This window comes from Suncus etruscus, chromosome 1 (assembly GCF_024139225.1).
Source record: "Suncus etruscus isolate mSunEtr1 chromosome 1, mSunEtr1.pri.cur, whole genome shotgun sequence".
Taxonomy (NCBI): Eukaryota; Metazoa; Chordata; class Mammalia; order Eulipotyphla; family Soricidae; genus Suncus; species Suncus etruscus.
Genome location: NC_064848.1, coordinates 104,850,289 through 104,872,074, shown reverse-complemented (window position 1 = coordinate 104,872,074; position 21,786 = coordinate 104,850,289). Strand labels below are relative to the sequence as shown.

At 32.4% G+C, this 21,786-nt stretch overlaps 1 protein-coding gene across 1 annotated transcript in view; it reads right to left on the bottom strand.

Moving 5' to 3' along the window:
• The window catches only part of SEMA3A (semaphorin 3A), a 227,865-nt gene extending 206,293 nt beyond the window's left edge, over positions 1 to 21,572 (bottom strand). The window contains exon 1 of the mRNA XM_049772800.1: positions 20,952 to 21,572. Coding sequence (XP_049628757.1) covers positions 20,952 to 21,063 — 112 coding nt within the window. The 5' untranslated portion in view covers positions 21,064 to 21,572. The remainder of the gene's footprint in view (positions 1 to 20,951) is intronic.
• Between the last annotated feature and the right edge of the window lie 214 nt (positions 21,573 to 21,786).

Below are 21,786 nucleotides of genomic sequence, written 5' to 3'. Positions count from 1 at the left end.
CGTGTGCGTGCGTGTGTGTGTGTGTGTGTGTGTGTATGTGTGTGTGTTTGTGTGTGTGTGTATGTGACCTCATTTTTGTTCACTTGGATAAGCAATACATTTTACTTTACTAAATGTTTATGATACATCACTTTTGTCATTTGGTAATAGTCTACCCATTTTTGTTATGTGAGTTAAAACTTTCATTTAACTTTTTATTTTATGAGAGGAACGTTTTCTGAAATGAAGTCTTTTTTTTAGGTTCAACTTAATAAAATTGTAATATAATGAGACTTTGGTAACATGTCATTTGATATTAACTTAATCTTATATATACCTCGTGTGTATATTACATTCTTTTCAAAAAGTACTTTTAAAATGACTTTTCCTTTGTGTATAATAATACCATCATATCTATGAATCTTTAACTAGTTTTATAAAACAAAGCTGTTTTCTCTCTCATATAAACAAATTGTAAAAAATGTGTTTTATTTATTTTTAAGTGAAACTTTATTTTCTCTATTAGGCTTCATATTGTCTATTTCCTCTTCTAGATTAAATTAAATTCTCATGATTTTTTTTACTTGTACCCCTTCGGTTAGTAAATTTTATAAAATAAGTCTATATTGATACCTGTTACTATTATACTATCTTTTACAACTTTCTATTTTACACAGCTTGACCTAAACTTTATCAGCTTTTATTGAAAACAGGGAGAATAAGAAAAATTTAAACACAATAATTGACATTCTATCACCAACTACAGTCACATCAGCTGGAATGAGTCCTATGGTTCCATGATTAATACAGTGAAGTGGAAAGGCAGACACGCACATTATCTCTGACCCTCCCAATATACATGCTGTATTTACCTAATGGTCGCATCATTATCTGCACTCTTGACTTATCTTATTTGTAAGTTTCCTTCAACTCTTATCTCATTCTTGTGTGAAAGCCCACTATTTTGCTTTCCCATTAAGCTTATTATCTAGCAAATAACCTGACCTTACATTGTTAACCATTCTGTATTGTATATTAATGTTTAATACTTACTATGATTCTCGTCATTCAAATTCCCAACCACCTTACTATAGTATTGCATGTGTATTATTTGGAGTACACTTTTTCTTTTTAATTTTTACTTTGACCAAAGTGGAGTTACAATCTTTCGCAGTAATTTTCAGGTACATAGTGACACTGAATCAGGGGCATTCCCACCACCAATGTTGTCCTCCCTCCACCACTGTTCCCAGCATGCATCCCATATCCCTCACCATGCTAGTATAAGTGGTCCCCTTTGTGTCTAGCATGTTGTAGATTGGGTGTCCATTCTGTTGTCATTGTCTTTGGATTTGGTGTTTAAGTCTGATCATTTTTATTTCTCCTTAATGCTCATATGACTGGTCTAGAGTACATTTTAAGAGGTTTTGTCCAAATATCACGTAATCTACACCAGAACTTATTTTATTTTATTTTTTAGGGGGTCATACTGATGTCACTTAGGGTTCTCCACTCAGAAATTACTTCTGGCAGGCTTGGAGGATCATATGGGATGCCTAGGTTGGTTGTGTGCAAGGCAAATGCTCTATCACTGCTATCGCTCCGGACTCAACACACTAGGACTTCTTAAACTTTTGCACTCTTAATCATTTTTATCTGAGAAATGCAAAATGGGTGTGTTCTACTAGAAACACCTTGGAATCATTATGCAATGGATTATATTGACTTTCGGTAGGTTGAATCTTCCGAAACCACTTATTAGGGGCCGGAAAGATAGCACAGCAGTAGGTTTGCCTTGCACGTATTCAGACCCAAGACGAAAGGTGGTTCAAATCTAGGCATCCCATATGGTCCCTTGTGCCTTCCAGAAGCTATTTCTGAATTCAGAGCCAGGAATGTCCCCTAAACACCACAGAGTGTGACCTAAAAAGCATAATAATAAATAAATTTTAAAAATCTCACTTATTATTGCCAGTGTTTTCATGACCTATACATTCAGTTATGAAAACCTGTATAGGAGTTCATCACGGTTTAAGAAGCTAAGATCTATAAAATGAAGAGGAATAATAAAAAAGAAAGACAAAGAAAATGAAGATGAAAGTAGATCTCCTATTAGTTGGAAAGTTACCCCAAGAAGAGTGTAAGGGTCCCACTAACTATTTCTGCTAATACTTAGCCATCTTTCCATCACTACCCATGAGTTATTCAGAGTCCATAGAGTGGAAAGATTTCTTTATTTTAGGAATTAGTGATACCAGCCTATTTTATTTCCAAGGAAAGATCATTCTGTACCCTCATTTTATCAGGGAACACTGAAATCTACTAATATATTTTGCCCTAGATACAAGCAATAAATTGAAGATTAGAACCCCAATCTGTGTGATCACTAATTTAATCTACACAAGTAATTAGAATAGGCTTAGTATCATGCATCTAGAATGGATTCAGATGTAAATGAAAATGAATAATGATGGACTTTTTCTTATTTATTTGAGAGTTTTAATCGAAAACTGAAAGAGAAAAAAGGCAATAGATATTAATAATAACTATTTTGAGGCATGTCTTGTGCTAATGATTATTTAGTTAGTACCCAAACTTATATTTTAAGATTTTCTTAAACATTTTTAGACAAACGAAAATACTGAACATATCATTTCATGTCCTTGGTACAATGTCTCTTTTTATATTTTCTCCACTATAAACTGGGATGATCTTATTCTTTGTTCTCTAGTCTTTATCAATTTTTATCAGTCCTTACCCACTGATAATTCTTCCTAATAACTTACCTTCCTATAATAAATTCAAAATTTCATTCATTGATTTTTACATATTATTTATTAAATAAGTGCCTCATTTGAGGCACATAATTATTATTAGGCAAGTATTATCCTAATAAATATGAACTTGTAAAGATAAAAATAAATGTATATTTATCTGTACATATCTCACAAATTGCAGGGTACCTACTTAAATACCAGGTACATGCATAGAAGAGGAATAATCAAAGATTTTAAAACCATTGCTTGCTGGCATATGTAACTTTTTAGAGTTGGTTCTCATTGTTTACCTGAATCTCTTTTTTAATGACACATGTTTGCTTGTACTAGAAAAAAAATATCTACCTTTTCTTATAAACTCATCTTTATCTTTATGGGTTAAATTACTTCCTATGATGTGCATTTCCTTATGCTCATTAGCATACTCTAGAAGAATAAAGAAACTTTATATACCTTATACAAAGTTATATACCATATATACCTTATAGCTTTATGGTGTTGTTGGTTTTTGTTTTAGTTTTGTTTTGGGGCCAAACACGGTGGTAACCAGGGGTTTCTCCTGATTCTGTGCTCAGAAATCACTCCTGGCAGGCTTGCGGGACCATTTGGGATTCATGGAAATGAACTCAGGTCTGTTACAGGTTGACTGCATGCAAGGCAAATGTCCTAGTGCTGTGCTATTGCACTGACCCTGTTGTTGATTTTTATATTTAAATGATGAACCAGTAACTGTAGTAGTCTGCAATAACAATCATTTTTAAATCTAATTAAAATGAATTAAAATTTTTTTGTGTGTGGTTTTTGGGTCACACCCGGCAGTGCTCAGGGGTTATTCCTGGCTCAAGGCTCAGAAATTGCTCTTGGCAGGCACGGTGGACAATATGGGTTGCCGGGATTCAAACGATGACCTCCTGCATGAAAGGCAAATGCCTTACCTCCATGCTATCTCTCCGGCCCCATTTTATTTTATTTTTGGTCTGGTGGCCCCATGATTCTGGGGACTTACTCCTGACTCTGCACTCAGGAATTACTATCAGAATGAGAATATAATCTGATTTGACTGCAAAATGGACCTGTTACACTAGAAGTCCAGGGGGCTAAGGGTAGAGGTATGGGATTAATGCTGGGAATTATGGAGGAGGGAGGTCAACACTGGTGGTGGAAAAGGCTCTAATTCACTGCCACTATGTACCTGGAATACAACTGTGAAAGACCTGTAATTCACATTGGTTTCAAAAAAAAAATTTAAAAGATGGATAATGTTTTAAAGAAACAAGAATACAGTGATATATAAATATGATTCTAGACTAATCAGAATTACACTAGTGCCATTAGTTGAACATAACACATACTCAAATACACACCTGTGCATCCAAGCGAAATGGCCTTTTTTCTCCTAGGACGTTTTATGTCTAGCATGCTAAGTGAGTATTTTTCTGCTTAGCTCTTTCCTTTCAGTCTTACTCACATTTCTCTTATTTATGTCTGAAATAACCTCAACTGGCAACTGACATTGTGTAGTAAACAGTGGAACTAATTCAATTTTAGGAAACTTCTGTTTAAAAAAATAACCCAATGCTATTCTAAACCTTAATAAGTCTGCATTGATCATTGAGGGTAAGACTGTCTATACGTAGAAGCTGTGTCTTTGATCTCAGTTCTAGTTTCTCATGCTTTTCTGATCCAAAATGTACTTATTGAATAAAGTATGACATGTGGGAGCAAACTTTGGGGGTTACTTATTTCTTTTATATATTGGTAATTTTAATTGAATGATTCTTTTATTGTCTCTCTCAAATAGATAATCAGAAAAGTAAGGTATCTACATAAAAATGCATGCTGTAGTGATAGAACAGTATTAGGGTATTATCCTTGCAAGCAGGCAACTAGTATATAATCCTCGACATTCCATATAGTTTTTGTGCACCACCATGAGTTATTCTGGAGCATATGAGCAATGTCAAGTGTGACCTCAAAAAGAAAAACTAACACACAAGACAAAAAATTATTTTATAATATATGCTTTTTTCTAGTAACTAGATTATAAAGTAATATTAAAAATTGGGGGCTGGAGTGATAACACAGTGGACAATTGCCTTGCATGCTGCTGATCAGGATAGATCTGGATTCAATCCCTGGTATCCTCTATGATTCCCAGAGCCTGCAAGAAGTGATTTCTGAGTGCAGATCCAGGAGTAACCCCTGAGCGCTGCTGGGTGTGGCCCCCAAAACAAAAAGAATCATAAAATAAAAAATTTACATTTTATGTCTGGCATTACTATTTTGAAGTCACATTATTTTAATTTCTGTTTTTATATATAACATATGTTAAAATATTTTAAAAGAGCTAGAACAATGTAATATTGAGGTTAAGTTTTATTATTTTAAATTCAAAGAAAGGGAAACATTTATTTTTATAATCTCTATTTCCTTTTTAAAAAGAGTTGATTCAGTCTTACATATTCAAAATTTATGAAATGTCATAAAGCACATTTATACATAGACACACATATATGTAGAGGATCTATTATAGGCAAAAACAAATTGAGACCATGTTATTAAGAAAAATGAAAGTTGTTCATTTCAATAAAAGATAACTGAGGTCACTCTAAAATGCAACCCTTGGCAAAATTTCCAGAGAAAGACTGATGTAATATATCTAAATATTGCTACTTAAACTTTAACAATTACTTAAAGTAAAAATATTTGCCTTTGAATACTATGTCCTAAAATAAAGTAATGACTTATATAGTAGGACTATATTTTACATTTATTGTACTTAACTAAGAAAACACTAGCAGTTTTAAGAATTCATTGGTGATTATTTTTATATTTAAGTTACTATAAAAAGAAAACTTGCTTTTTGTGATGTGGTTATAATTTACAACCATAGACAGTCTGAGTTTTTAAGCTAAAAGTATACCTCACCTTCACATATCATTTACATATACTGATTGTTTCCACATGTCTGGCATAACATAAAATAGTTTATGAGAACTGTAATATGGCTAAAGCCCACAATGAACTAAAATTCTTCTTAGTATAGAATCCTTCAGAAATGTATTCATGCTGGTACATAAACTGTTTTCCAAAGGAATTCTGCCTTTCAGAAAAATCCTTTAAAAGCCAACTGTGGTTAGTGTCACCTCCCTTTCTAATGATGTCTAGATTTCCCTGTCTGGCTTCCAAGTGTCTTCTGTTAGACAAAAGCCCCTTTAAGTTACTCTCAACATGTTCCTCCTTCTATTTACTAGCTTCAGATTGCAAGTTTATTTTCTTGAGTGACTGAATATCCTCTTTCCTGCAAATGGGTTATTTGTAATCACAGGTGGTTCACAGAATCATCAGAAAGACTCAGACTTATATCTGTAGTCTTTCCTTCAAACTCAGAGACATACTAAATAGGAATCTTGTGTTAATTCCACTGTGGATTCAATACTCTTTAAGTTGTCATGAAGAATGTAGTGTCTTCATGGACCAAGTCATAACAAAATAATTTTCAAAGTAACAATTACACCATTTGAGGGGATAGGCTATAAATATGGGAGCAAATAAAACTAGTCATTTCCTGACTATTTTACTGAATATTAAGTGACTGACTTTAGTTCATGCTGAAAACACAAATTGGAACTTGCAGTCTGTATAATGCCAGCAATTTTTTTCTTTAAAAATAAAAAAAACAGGTGCTTCCTTGCTGAGTCTGCCCAGTAAGCATTCAGAACCAGAAGTCCTAAATATTAGGTCTGCTTTTATCCCAATCATTGACTTTATGCATTTACTAATATAATATACAAATATTCCATTGAAATTACACTGAAACTGTGTCAAACCATATCAAGATATTAAGCTTCACCAAGTGGGATGCCAGGCCTAAGATTAGAACCATCTATTTTAATCATTATCTGTTACAATTTTTCAAGTTGTCTTCATGTATTCATTGACAAATTGATGTTGACAAACTTCATGTTTTTGAACATGTTCGTGATTATGCTACATGCCTGAGAGAATTATACTACAAATATAAAATTTGTGTTTTCCTGGAATAAATAATTTCTTATTATTAATCAATATAATAAATAATGGGCGTATTCATGCATAAGTATTCATTCATAAGTAATTCATGCATGCATACCAACTCAGAATAAGCAAAATATTGTCAATTCAATGAATAATTTCTCTCAAGGAATTAACAATTAATATATATGTTCTATACCGCAAGAACCCAGACCTTAAGTGACAATTCATATAAGTACTGGCATCACCCACCAAATTCATAGTTATCATGAAATTGGAGATGAGCAACCTGATGTTAGAAAAGTGAATAATATGTTTAAACTCTAATACCCTTTGTTTGGGAGCATTTATTCTTTTGCCCAGAGACCAGTTTGAAAAGGCCATTGATTTGGGGCCTGAAGGATAGAACAGTGGGTAGAGCATTTGCATTGCTCATGACTGACCTAGTCCAATCCCTGATGTCCCATATGATTCCCCCCGAGCAGAGCCAGGAGTACCTGAGCATTGCCCAGAGTGGCTTAATAAACAAACAAGGCCACTGATTTTCAATTATCAGGCATTTGAATTCTGTAAACACAATGTGATTTACCATTCAATAACACTAAATAAAAACCATTATTACAGGGATCAGAGTGATATCATAGCAGTAAAGTGTTTGCCATGACACAGCTGACCTGGAACAGACCCAGGTTCAATCCTCCACATCCCATATTGTCCCTCGAGCCTGCCAGGAGTGACTTCTGAGTACAGAACCAGGAGTAACCCCTAAGCGCCACAGGATGCATCTCAAAAACCAACCAACTAACCAACCAACCAATCAAACAAACAAACATTGTCAAATGTATTAATGTTGTGCAACCAAGTATAATTTTATTTGAATATATGTTGGTTTGGACATTGCCATAGTGTGAAATTGTATCCTTTTAATAAAGGAAAATATAATAAACCTGGTAATGTAAATGGAACACTTTAGAGACATTTATATGTTATTTAAGTCTGTAAAGAACACTAATTCTATAGTATAGTATTTGTGTATTCAATTAAGAATGAAAGTAGCCATTTGAAGAAGCATGATCCATAGTATATGATTAGTTTAATTATAGATTAATATTTATACTAAAGAAACAAATTACTTTAACATCACTAATTTCACTTCCTATATGGAATTTATTTAAAATAAACTAGACAGATACTTTCAAAATTAATGTACTGATGTTTACTTAGATTTGGACAAAATTGCTCTTATTGAGTAGTTTTTTCACTTTAACAACTATAAGAGGTAAGCCAATCAGATAAGTATTAATCTCATTTCTCATAAAACAAAATTGAACAAAGCAGACATGGGTTCTCTCTTGCTAAGTGATTTCATGTGTGCTGTAAAGAAACTTTTTTCTTTAGACACTTGGTCTCATTTTCTTGTTAGGCTTGCGATCTTTCTTAGGAAACTGAACTGGGTGATTAAATAATAGAAAGGGGAAGCCTGATCCTATTCAAAACAGAACCTTGTGAAGCAAAAGATGGTTAAGACTCTATTAAACATAAAAATCTACAGGGAAAATAAGAAACTCCATGGCTCAAAATCAGAGTACAGAGCACAATAACAAAGTAATAATATAACAAAACAAACATAATAACACAAGTAAAATGTTAGGAATTGTTGTACTGTTTGAGTGCAGCTCCCAGTTTCATCTAGTTATAGTTATGTGTAGAGAAGTGAATACATATACATCAGCAAAATGTTGAAAAATAATATACCATCAAAAATTATGTGCTCATAGGCCAAGTGATAGTGCAATGGTAGGCCAGTTGCCTTGCACATGGCTGACCTAGGACAGACCTCAGTTCGATACCCAGCTTCCATAGCCAGGAGTGATTTCTTTTTTTTTTTGTTTGTTTTTTTTTTGTTTTTGGGCCACACCCGTTTGATGCTCAGGGGTTACTCCTGGCTATGTGCTCAGAAATCGCCCCTGGTTTGGGGGGACCATATGGGACGCCAGGGGATCGAACCGCGGTCCTTCCTTGGCTAGCGCTTGCAAGGCAGACACCTTACCTCCAGCGCCACCTACCCGGCCCCGAAACCAGGAGTGATTTCTGAGCCCACAGTCAGGAGTATCCCCTGAGCGTCACCAGGTGTAGCCCCAAAACAAAACAAAACAAAACAAAAAAAGTATGAAATTCCGGTGAATAGTCAGCTGAAAAGAAGTTACATCTGATATCTAGTTTTGTCAAAATAGTAACATTATTACAAAATAAATTATGTATACAACTTCTCTTTAGAGCTTTAAATATATATTCTGCCATAAACCTCAGAAAATTTGATGGAATTAGTATGTACTATAGTATTTATTAATTGAAGCACAGTTGCTCAAAAGTTCTTTAATAGAAAGTTTTATAAAAAATAAAAAATAAAGTTTTATAAAAGTAAAAATTTTCTTATTTCCTTAAGTATTATTTACATTTTTCTGGATACAAATAATATATTGTTAAATATAGATGAAAAATAAAGTACATAAATATATATGATGTTATAATAATCAAGGATATTAATGATATTATGTAAGGCCCTAGCTGAACTTCCACCACTTATTTTAGATATTTATTAGATATTTTATTTAAACATTAACTATTTTATTTAAATATTAGATATTTATTTTAGCTTAGCAGGTTCACAATAACTCAGTATTGAAGAATAACATATGGGTTTATGAATTACCAATGCATTGCTTTATACATACTACTCATTTATATAATTTTTTAAAAGTTCCTTCAGCTATTTCTCAAATCTAGTATTTGAATCCTATTACTGTTACAAAATTCTCTATTGTTTTCTATTGGTGCAGCCATCGATTTTTTTAATCAAATACTTTGCAACTTTATTTTCAAATGCCTTGATTTCATATCTATTGTCAATATGGCCCCACTGCTCCTCAATTCTTCCTACCAGAATGGTTAATATCTGCCACCTTATCAATTCTTACTTCTACATTTTAATTCAAAATTTTATTTTAATTATTTGTTTAGTTTGAGGAATACCTCTAGCTGTGCTCAGGTCTTATTCCTGGCTTTTTGTCAGGGATCACTACTAGAGAGTTCTGGTGACCATTTGCGATTTTTCCACTGCCCTATTTCTCTGTACCCCTAAAGAACTATTTAAGGATCCCTTTTCAGATAGAAGATTATGTACATGAGTGAGAATATGAAATAAAGCATTGTTATATGTGATGCTGAAGTTGACAAACTATGTCTTCTCTATTTCCAAAGCCAAGTTTCCCATTACAAGTGCCCTATTATTCTTAGACATCTTTGACTTGAAATCCCTTGCCAAAGGAGAAAGAGATTCAGTAAACATTTATTTCAAGATTAGCATTTGTAAAAAAACTGAATGGGAAGGATGTGTGTACCCAGCAATTAAGGGTTAAAGGTATGAATGTAAAGGTTCACTTTCCAGTTACTATTAATACTTACATTCTTTATTACAGAAAAATTTAAGACTAATTCTTCTTAAATTCCAGATCTTTCCTAGACATTTGCTAAATGATTTGACTATATGCTGAGTGCATCTTGTTTACTTTTCTCCCTTTTTTATTTTCATAATTTTAATTGCTTCCTATCTAAACAAGTGAAAGAACTTCAAATACTTTTCTGTATATGGTAGATTCCTTTAGATTAATTGTTCTGATAGGAAGTCAGAGTTTGTGCTTTAATCAGTAGGAATTTAAATAAGGGGAAGGCATGATTAGATTTAAATTTCTCAAATAGTTGTTGTCAGAAATGATAGAAGAGATGAAAAATATTGGTGGCTCTTGCCATAACATGGCAAAGCAATGAAGATCTGGCTTAAACTGACATAGACAATAAAAGATTTGAGACAGATACATGAGGTTGAATTTACAGAACACTGGATGTAAAAGTAGAGAAGGAAGAGGCAAAAAAGATATTGATTTGATACAACAGAAAGAAAATAATGGCATTATTTACTGCATCTTGAAATAAGGAATAAATTCAAGTTTGATCATTTGGGTGTTTTTATGAATAAAGCATGCTTTAGTGACTATTTAAATAGATAAGATTATACAGTGATTTTGTGTGCTTTCTAATCTGCTAAATATAAGTGATAACTAACCTCTTCCCAAGAGAGATATAAAAGGGCTTTTAATGTTTAAATCCTAGAAACTTTTCCATAGCCCTAGGGAAGAATTAATGTGATTTTGTTTGCAAACGGATAGACTTAAATGAGATTTATTAGGACAGGCCAGAGATAGGGAATGAAGACTTAGCACTTTAGAGAGAATGGGTGGTAGAATGCCAGAATCAATTGAAAAGACAACAAAACAAATAAGTGATTACATATTTCAAATTTAAAAGACAAAAGAGTATTGTATTGGGAGATTGTATCCAGCTCAGATCCTGTACTTCAAAGTTAAAAATTGGAAGCTCTATGTTGTATGTCTAAGGGGTAAAGCACTAAAGCAATAGACTTTGAAACAAAGTCTGAGAAGAGTCAGTGAAATCCCCCTGAAAGGCGCAACCAGCTAGAATAACAGCGATGCCTAGAATCAGAAAATTTAGTAAGACAAAAACATTGTCTAGTAGAGAGCTCTGTGAAGATTGGCCATAAAAGCAAATCAAAGCTAAGGTGATCATAACCAATCCTGAACCATTTACCCATGAAGAGACATCAGCCTTCCCTACTGTGCTCTACTTATAGGTATTTAATTTTCCACAATTCCTAATGAAAGGTAATGGTTTTGAAAATATATTTGCTACAAATATGCTTATATGTTTATCTGTACCACATTTTAACACGTTGATGCATGGTTAGTTTTTTGTTTGTTTGTTTCTTCAGCCACACTCAGAAGCATTCAGGGATTACTCCTGGTTCTGCACTCAGAAATTACTCCTGGGAGGCTCGAGGGACCATATGGAATGCTGGAGATTGAACTGGGTCAGTCCTAAGTCTGCTGCATGCAAAGCAAATGCCCTACCACAGTGCTATCTCTGCAGCCTGATACGTAATTCTTTATCTACAGATACCTCTGCAAAAACACAAAGAAAAACATCATTATGACCCAAATTACAAAATAACATGGACCTACAATGCTGTCTAACTTGTTATTAAAAGTTCCAGCCTATTTGGAACTTCTAAAGTCAGTTTTTGTTAAGTTATCTTGAGAAATATATCAAATGGCAGTAAATGACAATATTTACTTAAGTAAACATACTGTATAACTTTACATTTTGAAGATACATTGTATAAAATATGCATACACAGCTAAGAGACACTTCCAATACCTGTTCCTCACCATATAAATAACATATATTCATGTCTGAAAAATAAAGTTTATAAATTAGTAGAGTCCTCTGACAACTTGGTGAATTGACTGAGTAGATAATGAGTAAATTAAAAAATTCTAAAAACTAGAAAACAAGAAGAAATTAGCATTAAATGGAACTAATCTGTACTCTCCAGGAACTACACTCACAGTACTTTCTACACTGGATATTTAAACTCTCTTACCACTGTTTTATGGCTCTGGCCTCAACTTTCTCTATTTACATGGAAAGATGGTTGGGTAATATTTCTTATACATAAATCAGAAAGAGGACAAAAATAATACAAATGATCATTTAAGATTTTAGGTAGATTCGGTCCTGTCTTATACAAAAATCCTACTAAAATCTCTTTGATTATCTAAGAATCTACTGATGTACAAAAAAAATACACTCAATTTGTGTCTAATTATTTACTTCTTATTATCTGTGTCTTACACATAGAACACAACTAAGAAAGATTTATTGAGACCTTAGGGATAATATAAGGAGTAAGATGCTTGCATTGCATGAACCAGCCTTGGTTCAACTCTGGTGCCACATGGGTCTCCTCAGTGAGACCAGGAATGACTACTGGGTACAGGGCTTGCTGTACTCAGTCATTAGGACTAATAGATATGTCCCAAAACTAGATTAAAAACTAAAACATTAAAAAGAAACCTGGACAGATAGTATAGCAGATATGGCCCTTCACAAGGTTAACCTGGATTCATTCCCCAGTACATATATTGTCCTATGAACCCCACCAAGAGTGATACAAGAGTGCATAATTCATAGTAATACCTGAGTATTATTGAACGAAGCCCCCTAAAACCAAAAAAGTAGAATTTTTAAAAATAAAATCAACAAAAACTCTATCATAAATAATGTCAGTAAAGAAAAGTTAATGAAACTTAGGCTCATTAAAACTAATTCTTAAAAGATGATGTCCATAGAGAAAAAGATATTCCCTAGTATTTGATGTTTGAATTAAAACAAAGTATTTAATACAGATTGTGAAATTCAAAAGTACTTTTATAGTGTAGATTTGATTTCAAGTATGAACAACTTATTTTTTACTTTTCTTCAGATTTAGCACCTAATATTTTCATTTAAAAAATTCTAGTTTTTAATAAGAGCTAGGTTATGATTGAAACATAATGCTGATCTAGGTAGTTAATTGCTAAATCTATATTCTAGTTGTATGACTTTGCTGCAACTTTATCATACTTTACAAAAATTGAACTTAGAGAACTGCAAATTAAATTCTATTCAATAAATCAATTATAGAATTATATGTGGACTAAGAAAATTAGCCCATTATTTTCCCTATACAATTATGAAAATGGATCTTAAATAACAATATATATTTTCACATTAACACTTCAACAAAAGTCACTGTCCTACTTCTTATCACATCCAATTTCCTGGATAAGTGGGTGTTGAAGCGCAATAACTGAGAATGGAAGTAGGTGGCTCCTAAGCCAAAGGATAGCAGATGACAGAAAGAGATAGATTTGGAAAAAGAACATGACCAACTAGTGTTCCTGCTAAGTAGAATCAATGGAGAAAATAGTGAAGAAAAGCTCTAAAACACTGAATCTCAGTCATTTATGTGAAACCATTGTCATGAATCTCTCTAAAGTATGCATAGGCATACTTATAACATATAATAACATATATACAATTTAAAATGTTAAATGACTTATTTCCAACATTCATAGGGTTGATATATAAAACACAATGTATCAAATATGAAACTGATAATGAGACATCATGTTATGAGCTTGATGTCCAACATATTTGCTTTTATAATAATCTCACGTTTTTGGTTGTGAGCTGAGACACAGGATATTTATTCAAAGTAGCCAAGTAATCCCACAACCTGGTTCCTAGAAGCTTCCAAGATATATGTGTTATTATTACTTACCTCTTAGTAGCAGGCAAAACACATAATAAATTATACATTTGCATTATATTTGTACTCATAAATAGACATTTATTAGATTATTTTTTAAAATGTTTACCAAAAGTACAAGGTAACCCAACAAAAAGGTAGTTTGAGTCATCTATGAATATAATGATGAAAAATATATATCTGGGGCCAGAGATATAGCATGGAGGTAAGACATTTGCCTTTCATGCCGAAGGTCCGTGGTTTGAATCCTGGCATCCCATATGGTCCCCTGTGCCTGCCAGAGGCGATTTCTGAGCATAGAGCCAGGAGTAACCCCTGAGCGCTGCCGAGTGTGACCCCCCCCCCCCCCAAAAAAAAAAAGAAAGAAAAATATATATCTGACTTTGAGAAATTCACAGTCCTTTATGACAAAGATAATGCACTCATGTAGTTTTATAGACTATAAAGTCATTTAATATATTTAGTATAACTAAGTTTCATTTAGTTTTCCAGGGAAGACTCAAATAAGCAATGTTTAATAGTTATATAAATACATGTTCATGATGACTACAACAAATTAAGTCACTACAAGGTTTGGTGAACACTGTTTCTCATGTCAAATATCTCAAAACCAAAGAAACTTTTAAAAAGCATTCTTAATTGCTCATTCAAGAATTGAAAAGACTCCCCAAATTTTGTGGTTACCCTACACTTGTAAGCAAAACTAAAAAAAAAAAAATCACTGTTTATATTATTTTTCAATTGAGTTTTATTTTTAATTATCTCCTTTTCATTATTCAAGTAAAAATTGTATATTTTCTTATCTTAAATTTGACAGAGTCCAGCTTTCTTACAGTTTGGAAATAGTGTGTAAATTCTTTATTTATGCTATGGTTTACATCTTGGCATAAGGAGGAGATAGTAACAAGATACATATATTTATGTTTGTTTTATTAATTGTTCCATATATTTAATTATGATCATTTAAAATATCCTACAAAGTAAAAATTTAATTTTTTAAAATATTACAAATTAATTTACTAAACATTTTCAATTAACATACCTTTGTAATTAACTACTTTTCAGTAGAAAATGATAAAAAAATGCTATAGAAAGACAACCATGGGGCCGGAGAGATAGCATGGAGGTAAGGCATTTACCTTTCATGCAGAAGGTCATTGGTTCGAATCCCGGTGTCCCATATGGTCCCCCGTGCTTGCCAGGAGCAATTTCTGAGCACGGAGCCAGGAAAAACCCCTGAGCACTGCTGGGTGTGACCCAAAAACCACAAAAAAAAAAAAAAAAAAAAGAAAGACAACCATGCTCTTTTGTACTCTATGACACAACCATGACACAAATACTATGGATATATACATATTTGTATTATGTATATATATAGCTATATATATATATATATATATATATATAGCTAAACATATATATGGAACTCTCTATCAACAATAGCTTTGGACTACTGCACCATTCATTATTCATTTTTACATTATACAGATCAAGTTTTTATGTAAGATCTTATATAAGTTAAAACATATTGATCTACTTATTACACAGAACCATATAGTTTTTGCATCAACTGAAAGAAGTATATACAAAGAGCATGTTAAAATCTTTGATACAATCTACTTTAACTAATGTTTACTTTTTGTGCTTGTTACATTTTCTGACACTTTACTGATTTTTTTCTAAGCCTGGCCTCCACACATTAGTCTGTATTAATCCTAGCAGCCAGCCCACTTCTAAACTAATGAAACGGCTGTCACAAATTGCTAGTGCCACCTATTAGTGGAAGCATAGAACTGCAAATCATGGTAATTCCTTTAAATAAATCTTAGGAGTTATGGGGGGGGGGGGCAAAACCATCCCAAGGTTCATATATATAATTTATGTTTGCATCCACTTGTTTTTTTAAATAAGTTTTGATTACATTTATATCTAAGCTAAGATATTGACATAGTATTGGTCATTCTACCCTTAAAATTTTATTAACATCATTTTATCATAGACTTTCAAGGGTTTTTTAAAGGTTGTAATAAAAGGCACCTGAATTTGAAACTGAATTTGGAATGGAATCTTGTCATGCACATTATGATAAACTGTTTTTATGCTAATGTAGGACACTGAGATTTTAGAAAATTTTAAAAGTATAATTCATATAAGATGATTCTGAATCTTAGATGTTAAGAATGTTCTAAATCCTCTGAGATATGACATCTTGAGCTCTTTAATTGTGATGCATATCATATACAAATTATTTTTATATTATATATACTACATAATATAAAAGGAAAAAAATGGAAAAAGAAAAAAAATCCCCTTACTATTAACACAGTTTACAACAACTTGAAAAAATAAAGTTTACATCAAACTTGAGGGGAAATTTAATCCATTTTACAATCATATATTCACACTAAGCATTCTCTGCAATGAATACATTTGGTTTTGATTACTCAGAACAAATGAATCACATTAATGATTTTAATAGTGTTCTTGAAACAGTCCACTGCCTTACTTCTTAAATATAAAGTTTAGTTCACAATGTATCTATAATTATAGTTGGTCTGTAAGAGTTAAAAAGACAAAAGTGGCATTGGATTTCAAAAATTTATACATCTGTAGGGTTTCTAAATATCTAGATAGCTCATATTACAACTGATGGTAGTGGACTCTTACAGTTTATTCACATGAAGGGAATGCATATAAAAATGTGAATTGGAAAGTTGCATCTTCAGACATTCAAGTTAACTTAAGCTAGTAATTGAGTGTCATTATAAAAATTTGGTGGGCTAGAAGCTTATATAGGATGGTTTTGTGGTCTCAGTTATTTTCCTAACTTGCTAAACTCTATGCTGTAAAATATTATTTCAAAGGCCAGTCTCACTGGCAGCTTATAAAGAGAGAAGCCACAAATTGGACACTGTCACTAGTATTTATTTGATGATAAGCATTATATTACAAGATATGTGACTGAACACTGCATTACTTTTTATTATTTTAATAGAAGAGATGCTAAACAAATGAATTAAAAGATTTTATTTTAGTGTGCTTATGTAGACTACTTAAAAATACAATATAATACTTTAAAGATAACAGTATTTGAGATAAAGAAGACCATATGTTAATATTAGTAAGTCATGCATTTATTGCTCAATGTGGGTGCAGTTGGAGAAAATGAATTGTGAAAAAGTTACATCACCTTGAATTGTATCTGTAAGTATATATGTAATATATACTTATATATCAATATAATTTCATAGATATATTCCACTGTAATTTTGTTTTGGTATGGTACAAATTTCTTTCTATATTATGTGATGAATTGCAAAAACTTTTTTTGAGATTCAAATAATTGTTTCTATTGTACTATGCACATAAGTATCCATATATATTGTAGGCATACATATATATCTATATGTATATACATGTATCAGTGATTTTAATTCATTAACAATTCTATCCATATAAATTTTAATAATATTATCCTGTCATTTATTCAATAAAATTATATTTAAAACCCTATAATATGTTGTCATTTTATATATTCATACATACATAAATTCACAGATACAAACTGCTACAGTAAAAGCAAAATAAATCTATGAATAGAAGTTAAAATATTTGTAACCATTTATATATATAAAAGTCTTAAATAATTATAATTGAGCCATAAGAAAAATTTTAAGCATAACTGGAAAGCTTATATCAGATTTTTTAATAAAATATCATTTTCTTAGAGAGATGTGCTTGAGAATTCTAGCTTAACTAATTTCTATAATAACTAATGCTTATAACCTTATTCTTAAAATAATAGTTTGTTCTGGGAAAAAATCTTTTAGAGTATAAAAAGAAAGCCTTGAAAATGTCTACCATTTGTTTACATGCTATTTGCTACTTCCTACCACTGTAGGTAAAGGTGAAGACATTGGTTTAACCTTTGAATTCATATGCTTACTACCACATTCAGTCTTGCATGTGTCTTTAATTTTTTCTAAAACCAAAGCACACAATGTCCTGGAAAAGCTCATCACATTGAATGATGGAACATTTGTCATTTGTTTAAAACCCCAAACCTAATTTATTTCCTTGTGATTTCCATAGGTTTTCTGAAATCTTCTTTGCACCACATATTCCAAACGAAGATTACATGATATCTAGTATTTCATGAGAACAGCAAAATTTGAAGGGGGAATAAACAGAAATGAACCAAATTGAAAAGAAAATTTTAGCTAGATAACTTATATTTAAGAAAGAAAAATGTATTTCTGAGTGTTTCTTAAGGATAATTTGTATGTGAATGCTGAGATTTACAGATTTCTCACATTTGGTTCCCCCACAGGATGCTAAATCAGAAAAGCCAGCATACCCCATTTTTCTAATATTATCACTTCTCCAGATGGTCCTGAAAACAACTATTAAATTCCCCTTTCCTAGAAAGTAAAGAAGTACCTTCTTAGATATGTAGGTACATCCAATACAAAGGCTGCCTTCTATTTTGCTTCTTTTTCTTTCTCATTTAAATATCAATTCTCTTTTATCTTCTACCAAACAAGAAGACAAGTAGAAAATAAGCACAGTGGTCCCCTAAAACTTTGTCTTGGCAACCTGAGCAATGAGAGAGTTAATGCTAGATCTTTGGAAACAAGTGACCATGGGAAATTAGGGTTGGCAGGGATTTAACTCTTCATGAATCATGCTGGAATATATTTAAGGGCAATGCAGTAGAGGTTTTAACCATGTTTGACATCCAATTAAGGAAGAAAAAAAGAAGTAGCAGGAAAAAAAATTCCCCATTATTATTTAGAAACAAAGCACTGACAATTGGCTACCAGTCAATTGCTTTGACCAAACAAGTGTAAAGGTAGATACAAAAAGGTACAAACAAGCCAATACAATAATAAAAAAATTGCTTAGGTCATTTCTTTTTAATCTTCTTTCTGTTGTTGATGTCACAGTTTATTTTACCCAATTGCCAAGCTCTATGTTTATCAATAGAATTGTTATGTAGCTGTAGGAATGTTTTGAATTAAAGTTAAGCAATTCTAATGGATGTCCTGCTAGGTGAAGTTTCTAAAGGCAACAGAAAATACACACATCTTGACACTATATACATCTTACAACATCAGACAAGTTTAAAGCATTTGTATATAACAAAGTGCAGTTTTGATTGTGTTATCTTTTACATTTTAAAGATAGCATTGTATAATATCTGTGATTTTTACGTTTTAATTTAGTAGATTGTAAAATGTACATTGTGAGTTCAAACTTACCATTTAAAGATTAGAGCTATACAGCCAATCATACTTCAACAAATGAAGTTGCAAATGAAACTTACACAAAAATATAAACTTATGCATAAAAATATAAACTTGGATAAAGTAAACCATCAACATAAAAATAGTTGCTAGTATCCTTTCAAAGAATGAAAATGGAATATAAAAATTGATGAAAACACATGCCATAATATAAACTATGGAAATTACTTAAAGACAGTTACTAAAGAGAAAACACAATTTAAATGTAATTAAATATTTAATAAATTTCATATGATTATTATTAAATTATTACATAGAAATACAAAGCATCTGGTCACTAGTATTTAAAGCCCATCACCAACTTGGTAACCAAAAATATTATACCAAATATTAAATTATTTTAATTCAATATATTTTAACTAATAAGTATTAAGTCAAACAAAGACGTTTAATAGGTGTTTAATTTTTTAATCCAAAGTGTGAAAACTATATCTCTTTCTTATTTATGGTCCTCATTCACACTATGCTTTCAGACAGAGATGCTTCCCCATCATGTGAAAATTAAAGAATATGTTTTCTGGCATCAGAGAATTATATAGTGGACAGACATCCCTTCAAGTAGATATAATTATTTTTCTTCACTAAAAAGGTAAATAATTTAAGCTTCTCTCTGCCCCACTCCCAAATGCAGAAATCTGAGAATCATAAGAAAGCAACACCTTAGGGACTAAAACTACTTGAATTAAATCAGTTTAATCTTCAACTGTACAATACCTCCCATATATAAATATTCTTTCATTAAAAGTTGTCTATAGGCATAAATTGGAATTTCTATCAGCATTAGTTTACATATTTCTCTAAAATATCTAAACAATTATAGAAGAAATACAATTTTAAATGAACATTTAAAAGCAAGCATACACATCAAAGTATAACCAAATAAGGCAGGAGCAGCCATGTGGTAAAGCATTTTCTTCTTCAAATTTATACTTTTTCTCTGAGAAGTTCACACAACTATCTGTTCATCTAGAAAGTCATTTCAATTTTCACTGAAGTACATATGGAATTAAATAACATTATATTTCAAAGGTTTAAGCTTTACACCAATTAGTCAAATACACAGTCTTTTATACAATCATAACACACTGTGGAAAAACTAGTCTGTTCTCTCCAGTTTATATTCTCTTGGCAAACCATGATCTACTGCTTATGTTAAGCATCTGATTGTCAGATTTGAACAAACTGAATATTCATGATGAAGATTAACCATTTGGTGTCTAAAACTAAGGAAATGCAATTTATCATAACAGTTATTGTAGGTGAGGAATGCATATTCACAAAGAGACCTTTTTTTAATCGGGAGTGATTAAATATTTTTATAGAAGTAGAGTGAGGAAAATTAATAGAACATATGATCACATATACAGATCAGCATTTACCAGGCACTCAGCTCTTCTCTGCAAATGTGATTAAATGTTCTTTGTTTGCACTTAAATTTTCACATACCCAAAGAAGGCAAGCTTTTATAAAGAAGTGTTTAAATCAGCAGAGAAATACACATACAGTCACATAGGTTTCCCAGGTTAAACTAAAGGTTTTATGGTTTGGGCTGGGAGGGAGTTCAAGGAATAAAAAGGCGGGGGGGGGGTGCGTTGTGGAGAGAGGGCAAAGCAAAGCTAGCAAAATAAAAGGAAAATAAAGATTTACCTTTGTAGGATAATTTCAACCTTGGCACATTGTTCTTCCCATGCTGATAGTTTGCTCCTGCTGCAAGTAATACTCCCCAGAAAAGACAGACAATCCTAGAGAACCAGCCCATGCTGCAGACGGTGTAGGTCCCTAGGCTGCTTCAGTCTTCCCTCCTGTATTATGCGGCCAGAGAAGTTCAAACAATCTGGAAACTGGAGGTAACAGGTGATTTAGGTCAGTTTCATTCATAAATGCAGACAATCAAGACCTCACGGCAACACTAACACCTCTTCTTCTGTAACAGTCACTGAAGCACAGAAACTTCAAACCCTCAAAAAAAAAAAAAAAAAATCGAGCCAGGCACCGGATAATGAGGCACAACTGTTGTGTGCAAAGGAAAAAAAAAATTAACAAGGGCTGCTGCAGTGGTTCTTAAGAAGCAGTTCCTTTTATCTAGCCTCTTCTGATAGCTGGTGGCAGACTCTAATCCTGCTCCCTGCTTCATTCGGCTCCGGGGAAGCAGAATGAAAGGGAAACAGAGAAAGAGAGGGAGCGAGAGAGGAGAGAGAGGAACCGAGAGCAGCGCGGACTTTTCCTGTACACATGTAGCGAGAGATGACACAAGATCCCACAGACAGGTTTTCCCACCACTCACTAGACGGGCTGACAATGGGAGAACAGGCGAGCTCAACCCACTCCCCTTTCCTCCTGTCATACAACACATGCAAAAAACATCTCAGAGAGATTAGAGCCGGGAGCAGAACCCTCCAGCGTGCCTGCGAAAGGCATGTAGCTATAAATTTACTTTCCAAGGCAAGCGTTGTTTTATAGCCATTTTAGGTGCAATTCTGAT